Consider the following 13,122-nt stretch of genomic DNA (forward strand, 5'->3'; position numbering starts at 1 on the left):
CTTCATTTGATCTAAAGAAAGACCCGGGCCTAGACAAACCGGTCCAGATCTACCTGTCTTGATTGTAATATGATGTTAGGGGTTGCATCAAAACATCTTATGTCGTGGAAGAGGGGGAGGTAATATCACTTGTATCCTTGTTAATTACTTGAGCATAGGAACAACCGGGGCTCAGGACTTTCTTGGGGATATATCGTTTGACTGAAGGAGCAGGAACCCTGTCTTGATCGCGGTCTCATCCACGAGAACGAGATGATGGCCTTGGTTGAGTCTGTACTGTAAGGGACTCTCGTTACATGAAGAATAGTCATGGCCACACAAGCAAGAATATGGGATACTTGGAGAATAGTCACGGCTGCATGAGCGAGACCGAAGGCTTCTAGTCTTAAGAGAGGAATGGTCCTGATCACAAGAATGTTCCCTCAGGTGTGATGTCGACTTCTCAACAGGAACCTTGTCATCCTTCTTAACAGCTGTGGTCTCAATGCTCATTTCTTGAGCAGGATGAGCAGAAGAAGACAAAATAACCGTAACTTCTTGAGGAGAAGCCTGATCTGTAGGTCTGTGGCCCTTGGAGGGGACTTCTCGTGATGAGTGTGTTGCTGCACAAGAAACAGGAACTGGGTGACGATCATCAGCAGCTAAGGCAGAAAACTTACACCCGTGACCCTTGACAGACTCACGGCTGTCCTTAGCTTCTATACGGCCAAGACTAGCCAACCAAGACACAGCTGAAGTAGACGGACGGATGGTCTTGACTTCAGATGAAGGCAAGAGGGAGAGCCTGCGGGTCTTCTTGTGAGGAGGGGCAATGAAGTCCTTCTTCCTCCAACGCCTTTGTGGAATATGACAAAGATGATACATGGGAAGAAGACTACGGTGAGGAAGAAGATCTACGATGGCTCTTTGTTTTCAAGTCAGAGCGGCTGAGTTTCTTTGGAAGAGGACCTTCAAGTCCCTCCAGCAAGTCTTGAACAAAGGAGTTGCAAGGAGCAGGTGAATAAGGCCCAGGGGCGGGAAGTGACGGAAGAGGCATGGCTAATGAAGGAACAGTGTAGGCTGAGGATGTCGCAGCCATAGACATGCAAGCAGACGTCACAAACACTATAGCTCTAGACACTGACATGGCAGAAGAAGCTGGGAGACAGTAAGATAGGAGGTGGGACAGGAGACCCCCAATGTGGGGCTCCCCTGGTAAGCCTAAAGACGACCAGTGCTCGTTCAGCTTCTTAGTAGCAACAGTACAAGGGAGAGCTGCCTCTCTCCTAGTGGGGGAACTCCCCATCCCCCCAAGAAAAGAACAGGTAGCTAAATCAAGCACAAGATCTCCTGAACCCCTCTTCAATTTATCTAAAGACAAAGCAGTAGATAAATGAGGAGTAAAATGTTCCTGCGAAGAAGATGCAACGAGAGGCAAATCTGGTAATGGAAAAAAGGAACAAGAAGGAATGGCAGAGTTGGCCACCATTTGAGGCGAGAAACCTTCCCAAGACGGATCAGCTGACTTCCTCTTGTATCTCTTCTTCTTACCAAATTGCTTCCATTGCTCAGGAGACCAATCACAACACTCAGAACACGGATTACTTACATTTCAGTCATTAGATCTTCATCTGCTATAAGTCTTATGAGGATCGGTATCGAAAGAGGCTAAATAACGAAAGCAAGGATAGTTACTTACCCCAGGGCATCTTCTCTGAGGCAAAGCCTTCATAGAAGAATCAAGTGTTGGCATCTCAAATGCAAAACACACAGATGAACACCAATGTATCACAGAATCACACAACAAAAAAAAAAGAGAGAGAGAAAAAAACAGAACACTAAGGCATAGATAGGGCAGGAAATGCGTCATAAACCAGCTTCTATGCGAGGTAGGGCAGCGCACATCTTGTGAAGAAGACAGTTAAGAGATGACTGGTACATCATGAGGCGCAAGAGGGGGAAGAGAGGTCAGACTCAGCCTGCTCTCTCCCCGTTGGCTATCACCCTGCTGCCACTAAACCCTTGTTCTATTTTTAACTGGATCCAGCTAGATCTTAGAGATTTTCTCCCATAAGTAAAGACCTTAGGTTTGTAGTTATGAAAACTACAGTTTGATTAAAAATTTGTCATACCTCTGGCAGAAGCAGGCAACCACACTGGAGAACAGTATTCTAGTAAAGGAAGTACAAATGACCTACAACAAGCTGCATTGATTGTATCAGTTATAAATAATTGAGGCCTTATGAACAGTACCTAACTTTATGCAGCATTTGCTACTTTCATGAGATGTTTCTGAAAAGTTAGATGTGAGTCAAAAGTTACACCTAGAATAGTTGAAGCTTCAGACTCACTCAGCAAAGTTCTATCTACTAGCAGGGGAGGATGGGGTGGGAAATCTGTACAAGGTCTGCTAATCAGTAGTGTTTTCATTTTACTGTAGTTCAGCCTCATACCCCAATGACTACACCATTCCCTGATCCGGTCCATATCCTGGTTAAGGCTGAGGGCAGCTTCATTTCTCATAAGTGGAGACTTTACTGCACCCATAAGTGTTGCATCATCGGCATACTGAACAATCTTGTTTTCCATGCCAACAACCATATCACATGTATACTAAAAATAACAGTGGACCAAGAACACTGCCATGTGGAACTCCAGACACAATAGGTCTTAGTTCACTAAAGATCCCATCCACAGCAACTTGCTGCTGCCTATCTGTAAGGAAATCTTTAAGTAATTCTAAAACATATCCACCTACTCCAAGATTTTGAAGTTTATAAATCTACCCACTCCAAGATTTTCAAGCTTATAAATAAGTACCTTGTGATTTATTAAATCGAAAGCAGCATTAAAATCTATTTGAATTACACTGCATTCAAAACCTTTATCAAGGTTCTCTTGCAAATGGCATGTCAAGTCTAAAGGAGCATCGCAGGTACGTAACTGCTTCCAGTATGCATACTGACTATCAGAGGAAAAAATAGTTTCCTCCTCTGTTGTGTGAGAAAAATCCTGGTATTGAGTTATGGGGAGTATGAAGGTGAACATGTGTGTAGGGGCATCACTGCTGTTAAGTTTGATCTGATCTTTCCCGGCATTGTATGGCACGGTCTTTGGCACAAGATTACCATCCTTGCTTTAGCTTGAAGCAAATCTCTCTATAATGGTACCTTAGAGCACGGCATACCCTATTAGGCCCATTTCCCTCGTGTTAATCCTCGACTGGAAAATAGACTGAGGTCTAATTGAATGGTGTGGTTTGGGCATGTGATTTGAAAAAGGGAGGAGCAGTTAACCAGAAAGGTTTAAGATAATGGAAATAGCAGGACAAAGGCTTTTTGGAGTCCCAGAAAATTATGGGGAAAGGGCATATAGATGAAGACCTAGACCACATTAGATTTCAGGTGCAAAGTGCACAAGACAGATTTGAAAGAACTCACTTCACATTAAACAAGTATTGTGAAGTGAAAATTGGGCATATATTAGTGGTGGTAATAATGAGTGACAGCTGAAGCAAAAAGGTGTTTTCTGAGCTTGTCCCTGTGTCAGCCGGTGAAATATCCATCCAGCACATATTTCTAGGTAAATTCTTTGCTAAATATACCAGAGAAAAAAGCTATCAGGAATGCTGGGGTTACTACCCCAGATCGATCATCTATAATAAAATAGACGTCGGTATAGGTAAGGGTGAGTGATTGTTGTCACTGCCACAGGACCGCACTCTGAAGATATCCCAATGACAAAACCCCGGAATGTCGGGAGGTGATCCAGCGCCCATACTCACCTGCCTGCCAACCGACGACCCCAGCGCCATCTGAACTCATTTTCCATACTAGCACATGCTTGTTTTACAAAGCGTTTCTTGTGCTGCTCCTTTTTCTACAATTTTGAATTGAAATTCATCATGTCGTCGAGTAATTTCACCGTGTCTAAGTTAAGTACCATCTTCTTGTGGGGTTTTTACTATTTGTGAGGCTCTTATAGGCCCGTAAATTAATATTTACAGGGTCATATATCGGACGCTCCCCGGCGTTCGCCGCCTCAGCCATGATGACCTTGAAGCACACTCTTACAGCTGGTTTCTGTAAGGGTTTCATTCGGTCGCTTACATTTTCATTCAGGTTTTATAATTCCCCTTCAAGAAGTTCCCTTTGGAGACGTTTATCTATGTCAGGCGGGTCCTGGTACCTTGATTAGCGTTATTCCTTACGGAGGCTTCCTCCTCTTATTTTGGTTCTTATAGTTAATTCATAGCGTATACCAGGCTCTCGTTCGAGTAGATTCCCTCTCCAGGGTGGTGCTTTCTTTTGTCAGCTTCTGATCTATGGTGTATTGGATGTCATGAATAATTTAGCATTATTATGATCCAAGTTCGGCATCAGGTGCAGTCTAATGGCTGCCTACTTCCTGTTCGCCTTGCTCAGTTAGGCTATACGCTTAGCACAAGTTCTTATAATTTTGTATATTTATTCATATTACGGGTACTTATGTGCGTACTGGTTAATTTTAATGATATTTATTAGAAATTGGGGATCCTATCCTAACCCTCTCGTTCCAATCGGTGGGTTAGGCCATTCAGGTTAGGTTTTTGCATTGTCTTAGCTCCCATCTCTCCCGACTATGTCGCCAGGCAGGGGAGGGAGGGGTAGGCTGGTCGAGGGAGTTCCTGTTGTTCCATCCGCCTTTACCGCTTGTTTTGGGTTTGCTGGATTATCTAAACCCTGTCCCTCTTCCCTCTGGTGAGGAGAGAGAAAGACAAACAATATGGGGAATCTTCTTCAAGCATTGCCCTTCTACCCTATGGGTCGGTTGCTGGTTGGACTACGTTACAGGAATTTCTCTCCCTTTCAACCCTCTCCCTCTTCCTTCTCTCCTCCCCAATTGTCTGGGCTGCGCCTTCATGAGGAGGGTGAGAGTTTGGTGATTACTTTAGATTAATGCTGTTACCCTATCCTTCTCTAGTACTTAGGTGAGTGTCATGAGTCTCCCTACGAATAGGTAGTCGTTACGTTTGTTTCGGCGCCCCGCAGGGAGTTACAGTCAGTGTATGGGGGTATCCCCCGTCCTGTTAAAAACAAAACTCGGTCCTACTTTCCAAGTACTGTACAAACCTCCCCCTCCCCCCCCCTGTCTTGCCAGTGGTATGTCATCTCCTCACGTGCGAGACGTCGGTCTCTCCGATTGTCACCCGGACGGGGACTGGTCGGGTTCCCAGTCAAGAGTCACCCACCCTCCTGGGCCCCGTCCTAGTGTCATCCGCTCGGCTAGTGTTTCGTTGGTTCGCTCTCCGGTGGATTGAGCTGAACTCCGATCACTTTCAGGGTGCAAACACTTGCTCGCTAATTCCGCTCCGCCGTCCCCGGCCCTCCCGTTGCCTCCGGTGCTTTTGGTCTTCTGTGGATTGGCTTTAGTCACACCTAGCTCTCTAGCTGCGGAATGACTCATGGTAATGATTTACCCCGCCTTCCCCGCTGTAACCAAGTGTCGGAGGTACGGGATCCCGGAGGGGTCTGCGCTGGAACACGGCGGCCTACAGTGTACTGTTATTCTACATTGTTAACCAGTTACTTAGTGCCGTTATAATTTATGCATGATCCTAGATTAAGATCCTACTCCGTCGGTCGGCGTTCCTTAATTTAGTATATATCATGTTTTGCTCTAGTTTTTACCCCACCGAATGCTTCGTGGACCCGGTATAAACTAAGGCCTGCTGCTGGGCTCCGGCAGTATTTATTCTTTAAGTAAATTTACTATTAAGAGTTGCATGATCCTAGATTAAGGTCCTGCTCCGCCGAACTATCTCCGCGCTCCTTGATCTAGTTTGGTCATGTTTTGCTCTAATTGCTCGTCCCGCCGAATGCTCCGGCGGGTCCGGTATAAATTATTTTTATCATACTCCAATACCTACTATAGTTTGAAGTCCCTTAAATTAGTAGGTTCATATACTGTTTATACTTACAGACTGTTCGTTGTGAGGAGCCCGGGTGCTCTGCGGTGCTGCACCAGCCCTATGGGCATGTCATTTGTCGATCCCATGCGGGCTGTGCAGTCCGGCTGGATGACCTAATCGTGTGGCACCCGGACGGTTGTGAGGTTTGCTTCGCTCTTTACGAGCGTGTCCAGGACGAGTCGGTAAGCTTATAGTTACTGCCTTTAGTTTACCTGGTATCCTCACTTGTTCTATTTTCGTTATGGGCTTAATATATGAATTATATATCTCTCACCAAGCGCTCGGTCGTTAAGTCCCTCCTCTCTTCCAGGCCGACGAAGCTTCCCGGAGTGACGCCTTGGGTTCTCTTCGAGCCTGGGTGGCTGGGTTCGGAAGAAACATTCCATCAGGGAAACTGTATGTTCTCGATGAGAACATCCGGAACTTGCTTTATCCCGGCGCCTGGATCTCAGCGGCTGTCCCTGCGGTAGTCGCTGCTCCGGTTATCGAGCAGATCCGGGTAGAAACTCAGCCTCTCCAGGACGAAAGCCTCTACACCGAGGTGTCGGAGGAAGTAGCGGCCATAGATCTCAACCTGGAACCTATGAACATGGAACAGGACCAGGAGGTAAGTGGGGAGGTAAGTGAGGCAGTGGGGGTGGGTTCCCTTTTTGATTCTCCTTCTTCCACCGCTTCTTTTCAGGGATTTCATAAGTCTTCTCTTTTGAGGGACAGTGCCCAATCCACTGTCCCCAAATTGAAGAAGACTTGGAAGGCGAAGGGCTATAAGTCCGTGACTTCCCGCAAAGCAATCCCCTTCCCTCCGGGAAGCCACGGGATGATAGTCCGGTGGCTTCCACAGGCAAAACCACTCTCTCAGCTAAGAGTGCGAGTTCGAGGGCAGCTAAGGCTAGCCCTCCTCGCCAGCCTGCCTTTGACCCGGAGGCTTTGCAGGGATGCTCTTGCAAAAATTTTCTATGGAGGTTGATGCTAAGCTGAGTAAACATGGAGAGCTGCAGAGCCAGGAGACCATGCTCTCCGGGTTCATGTGCTCCGGTGGGTCCGCAGTACATTATCCCATTCCGGACGCCTCCGTCCTCCCTCCATTCGACAAGGGAAATCCATGGCGTTTTGCCCTTCATGCTCCCCGGCATGAAGATACCCTTACCATCGAGGGTCTAGGCACGCGCAGACTCGAGGAGTTGGAGTTCTTTCCTCCTGATCTGCTGCCCCCCCACCCAGGCTTCGCCAGACTGACGGAGGAAGCTTGGGTGAGGTCAGATAAGGTCCCAAAGGCGCAGTCCGCCTTGATGTGCTCCTGTAATGAATGGCAGGCGGAGAACACAAAGTTGACCCCCTTTAAGGGCAACTTCACAATGTTCTCTTTGGGTGATAAGATCCCAACCCCCTGCATGACTAAGGTAGCCCTCGCGACGGCCCAGGCTTGCTTGGAGGGTAAACCGTTGCCTCAGCTCCGGGAGACTGATCCCACCTCGCTGATCTTCCCTGGAGACGATGAGTTCTGGAAAGATGCCCCGGCCACCTTTACTTCAGGTAAGCTGGACCCGGAGTGCGCATCTAATCTATTTAGTGAACAGCTTCCCAAATTGCCAGAGGCTCTCCTGAAAACAGAGTTTGAGGCTAGGTGTCGGCTGAGCCGATCACTGAACTCACTGTGCCTGGCGGAAGCAACCGCTGTGACATTCGCGGAGGAGCGACTCTTCCAAGTCCTGACGAAGTCCCTATTGGCGGGATTTCAGGCGGACTTGTTTGACTTTATGGTAGCACGAATGAATTGCCGCAAATTCATCTTCAACAACGCTACCATCAGACATGAGCCTAATAAGCTCATGAAAAGTTCCTTCTGGGGGGCTAACATCTTCCCAGAAGAAGAAATCAACAATGTCCTGGCAGAGGCAACCAGGGCAAATCAGTCTGCGCTCCCGCTGGGGTATCCCCACCTTTAAGCGGAAGACCCCCGAGTCCGGCGGCCCTCAGAGTAGACCTGGCAAGCGATACAGGAGGCACAGGAGACAACACCAGCAGGCTGTTGTCCAGGCTGTACCTGTCTCAACAGTTTGCCAGCCTTCTACCTCGAAGGCCCAACCTCAACAGTTCGTGCTGGTGCAGCCAGCTCAACACTCTCTTGCCGCTCCTTCCTTCGTGGCGTCTCGGTATTTAACCCTTCTTATGAGGGCCAGGGGTTGTTTCGGGGTCTTAATAGGGCGCAAGGGGACTAGAGTGAGCCTCCTTCAGAGGCAAGGCTGCCCTCGCGACCCCCTCCCGGGAAGAGGAGGCGCGGTAGAGGAGGCAAGCCTGCTCCTCCCAGTGAGAACAATCAGGTAGGCGGCAGACTTTATCTGTTCAGGGACCGTGGACCTTCAGTCCATGGGCCCACAGTATAGTCTCCAAAGGTTTGGGCTGGAGCTGGATCAAAGGACCTCCCCTTTGACCAGATTTCATCAACCGTCTTCCAAAGCTCTGCGGGACTTTGCACGGAATTACTCTAAAGAGGGCCATAAAGAAAGTGAGACACCTGAAATTTCAAGGCAGGCTGTTCAGTGTTCCCAAGAAAAACTCCAGTCAACAAAGAGTAATCCTGGATCTGTCGCGTCTCAATCTTTATATACAATGCGACAAATTTTGCATGCTTACAATCGCGCAGGTACGGACTCTACTTCCTCGTGGAGCCGTCACCACCTCTATAGATCTTTCAGATGCATATTATCACGTCCCGATTGCGCGGAACTTCTCTCCCTTCCTAGGTTTCAGACTGGGAAAACAGGCCTACTCGTTCCGGGTCATGCCATTTGGGCTCAACATAGCACCCAGAATCTTTACGAAGCTGGCAGAAACGGTAGTACAACAGTTACAGTCCCGGGGGATATCGCTAGCTGCATACCTAGACGATTGGATGATTTGGGCATCCAACGTCGAGGAGTGCCGGAGAGCTACGGCCATAGTGATCGAGTTTCTGGAATCCTTAGGCTTTCAGATAAACAGGGCGAAGTCCCACCTAACTCCGGAGGCTCGATTTCATGGCTAGGCATCCAGTGGGACCTGGTTTCACACAAACTGTCTATTCCACCAGCCAAACGAAGGGAGATAGCCAAAGCCACCAGGCAATTCCTCAAAAACAGGAAAGCCTCTCGCAGAATGAGAAAGAAAGAATCTTGGATTCCCTTCAATTCGCATCTGTAACAAACCTGCTCCTAAAAACAAAGCTGAAAGACATAAACAGAGTGTGGCGAAGACGAGCCAATATCAAACTCAGGGACAAGGTGTCATTAGTTCCTCAAGTGCTAAGGAAAGACTCGGCTGTGGTCCACAGTCAAGGGTCTCTCAAAGTCAGTTCCCCTTCAATTCCCCCTCCAGCTCTAATAATCCACACAGACGCTTTTTAAGCGGCTGGGGGAGGATACTCACCAAAAGAAAAGGTACAGGGTACATGGTCCACAATGTTCCGTCAGTTCCATATAAACATTTTTGGAAGCGATGGCAGTATTTCTAACCCTGAAAAAACTTCGCCCCACCAACCAGGTTCATATCAGGCTGGTGTTGGACAGCGCAGTAGTAGTACATTGCATAAACAGAGGGGGTTCCAAATCAAGCCGGATAAACCAAGTGATGATAGCCATCTTCTCACTAGCCGAGAAACACGGCTGGCACCTGTCAGCTACCCATCTAGCAGGGGTCCGGAATGTTATTGCAGACTCCCTGTCCAGAACAACTCCGCTGGAGTCAGAATGGTCCCTGGACAAGGCTGCTTTCGAATGGATCCGCCGTCAGGTTCCGGGCCTTCAGGTGGACTTGTTTGCCACGGAGAGCAATCACAAACTCCCTTGTTATGTTGCTCCCAACCTGGACCCTCAAGCTCACGCCACAGATGCAATGTCCATAGACTGGAACAATTGGCAGAAAATATATCTCTTTCCGCCAATAAACCTACTGATGCCGGTGTTGCACAAGCTCAGGTCATTCGAAGGCCAAGTGGCCTTGGTAGCTCCCAACTGGCCGAAGAGCAATTGGTTCCCTCTTCTTCTGGAGCTCAAGTTACGATGTCATCAAATACCCAAGCCACAGCTGACTCAAATAGTGCAAACAAGGACTGTGTCAGCTTCCTCAAAAATTCTGAATGCCCTGGCTTTATGGACTTTATGAAATTCGCCGCTCAGAGAGGGGCGGATATTGATCCCATTAATACTCTGTTTCTTGAATCAGTTAAAAGAGATTCTACCTTCAGACAGTATGACTCAGCAGTTAAAAAGTTGGCATCCTTTTTAAAAGAATCTGAAGCCCAAATCATGACTGCCAATTTGGCAATATCATTCTTCAGATCATTGTTTGAAAAGGGTCTGGCTCCGGCCACCATAACCACAGCAAAATCAGCTTTGAAAAGGGTGTTTTTGCATGGCTTTAAGATTGATTTAACAGATTCATACTTTTCATCCATTCCTAGAGCATGCGCCCGTTTGTGACCAGTGACCCGTCCACATACAGTTTCCTGGTTCCTTAATGATGTTCTAAAATTAGCCTCAGAAATTAATAATGATCAATGTTCTTATTTAAATCTGTTAAGGAAGACCTTGTTCTTAATTAGTCTAGCTTCAGGTGCCAGAATTTCAGAACTGTCTGCTCTCTCTAGAGGTGTCAGTCACGTAGATTTCCTTCTGTCAGGAGAAGTTCTGCTTTCCCCAGATCAAAGATTCCTAGCAAAAAAACGAAGACCCTCAGGATAGGTGGTCCCCCTGGAAGGTTGTCCCTCTTCCACAAGACCTGTCCTTATGCCCAGTCGCTACCCTGAGGGCCTACTTACAAAGAACTTCTCAGTGTTTGTCTGGTCCTCTTTTTATCAGGGAAAAAGGTGGAACACTTTCTTTAAAGGCTATAAGACAACAAATCCTGTACTTTATTAAGCAAGCTAACCCGGATTCAGTCCCTAAGGTTCATGATATCCGAGCGGTGGCTACCTCTACTAATTATTTTCATAATATGAATTTCGCTGAGCTGAAGAAGTACACGGGTTGGAAATCTCCATCAGTGTTTAAATGCCACTATCTTAAATCACTGGAAGCTCTGAAATTCCCTGTGGTGGCTGGAGGGAGCATTATCCCTCCACCTTAAATTAACCTTTAATCCCTATCCTTTCCCCCCCGCCCGCCTGCCTGCCTCATTTATTTGCCCTGCCATTTTCTCCTGGACCAGACGTGCCTCACAGCCTGGCTCCTAATATTATAATGTACAATCTTGCGGTGTTAGTTTTAAGTGTGTGATATGTTATACTCACTGTGATTTAGTTTTAAGGCTGGAGGTACCCTTATAAGTTTTGTCATTTATTTAGTGTCAGTACCTCGCCACTTTAGTATTAATGATGTATATAGTTGATTTTCATGTCCTTTATTATAGTATAAGTTATATCCCTAGTCATAACTCAGTTGTTCAGCTATACCTATAGTATTTAATTATATTTTGGGGATAATTAAAATTATTTTTAATAATGGTGTTTTTATATATGATCACCTAAATGTTTGCCACTTTTAGACTTTCACCAAGACTTAGTATGATTCTCTGTTATGATTTCACCGGCTGACACTGGGACGAGCTCAGAAAGGGATTTTGACAAAGGAAAATCTATTTCTGAGGGAGGCCCTGTGTCACCCGTGACCCCCAGGATCTAGGTTTCCCTCCCGAGTAGGCATACCAAGCTTGTTGGGGGTGCTAGCCTGGAATGAGTTCAGATGGCGCTGGGGTCGTCGGTTGGCGGGGGGGTGAGTATGGGCGCTGGATCAGCTCCCCACATTCCGGGGTTTTGTCATTGGGATATCTTCAGAGTGTGGTCCTGTGGCAGTGACAACAATCACTCACCCTTACCTATACCGACGTCTATTTTATTATAGATGATCGATCTGGGGTAGTAACCCAGCATTCCTGATAGCTTTTTTTTTCTCTGGTATATTTAGCAAAGAATTTACCTAGAAATATGTGCTGGATGGATATTTCACCGGGTGACACAGGGCCTCCCTCAGAAATAGATTTTTCCTTTTGTCAAAATCCCTTTTATGTGCCGATTGTGATTGATGAAGCAGCATAATTGTGTTCATATAATGCATCTGTCAAATTAAGCACTGAACCTGTAGATATGTTAGGACCATTAAATTACATCGTAATGTTAAATAGTGGACAAAAGTGATGTTTGCTGATGTGTGTAGCTTTATGAGAAAAAATCAGGAATTTTTACAGGTAAAATTAAGCCATCATATGACTTACTATGAGTATGTGTATATCTGCCACAATCATCTGTTCATTTGTTTGTGTTTGTTACAGGGAGATACAATAAATATAGCCGTGAATTGCCTCAGACTCCTTGGTTTGTTGAAGGTGAACGGAAGATGGGATCAAGTGTTCAAGAACTCCTTTGTGAAATTTTAAATAAATCAGTGAAAGCAGAAGGTGAGTTTATATGATTGCTTTATTTGTACTAAATTTCCTTTTGTTCCTACACAAATACAAACCTTCATTGTTTACACAGGGTTTTGTTTTAAATGCAAGTTGGAAATGGACATTTAAACTTGATAAGGTAGTTAATTGACAGGTGCAGGGAAGCCCCACCTACCTGTTGGTCTGCACAGAACTTTGTTTTCGGCTGCTGTTGTGCGCAGATGTCCCTCTCTGATTCTCGACCAGAACTTTGCCATTTGCATGCTAATAGACCTTGAGCGTTCTTTGCATTTTCCTTGATTTGTCATATAACTAGCCAAACCCAGGAATCATCTTTGTATCTTTCTCTAAAGGAAAGAAAATTGTCTTTTAGGAGGTGCTGTCTTGGCAGGGAAAAGCCCAGAAATAAATTTCTTTCTTCTGAAAAAGTGGATTGTGAGGATCCGCTTCTTCAGAGGGTAATACTCAGCCATTGACACCCAAGGAGGTTTGTGAAACTTTTCTTCCCCCTTCCAAGCTTTGATCTGTTATTACTACTCCTGAGGGGGTAGCTTTCCCTTAAGTGTCTCTCACCAAATGCTTGGTTGAGAGTCACCTTGGGGGAAAGGTATTTTTCTATTCTGAGGGAGAGTTTTCCTCCATTGAGCACTCTCTCTTGGTATGAAAGGAATTCCCTCAGACTACGTGGCTTCCTTTACAGGTGCTTCAGAGGCCAAGAAACTCTGCTTTGCTTGGTAACTTCTCCTCTGGGAAAGTTACCCCATGATGACTATGAC

The 13,122-nt window shown here is 46.4% G+C and overlaps 1 protein-coding gene across 6 annotated transcripts in view; it reads left to right on the forward strand.

Annotated features, from left to right (window-relative positions):
- Positions 1-13,122, forward strand: part of Pus10 (Pseudouridine synthase 10) — a 361,563-nt gene that overhangs the window by 116,983 nt on the left and 231,458 nt on the right. For all 6 annotated transcript variants that reach the window (XM_067100515.1, XM_067100518.1, XM_067100514.1 and 3 more), the window contains one exon: positions 12,233-12,358. In XM_067100515.1, coding sequence (XP_066956616.1) covers positions 12,233-12,358 — 126 coding nt within the window. The remainder of the gene's footprint in view (positions 1-12,232; positions 12,359-13,122) is intronic.

This window comes from Macrobrachium rosenbergii, chromosome 56 (genome assembly GCF_040412425.1).
Source record: "Macrobrachium rosenbergii isolate ZJJX-2024 chromosome 56, ASM4041242v1, whole genome shotgun sequence".
Lineage (NCBI taxonomy): Eukaryota > Metazoa > Arthropoda > Malacostraca > Decapoda > Palaemonidae > Macrobrachium > Macrobrachium rosenbergii.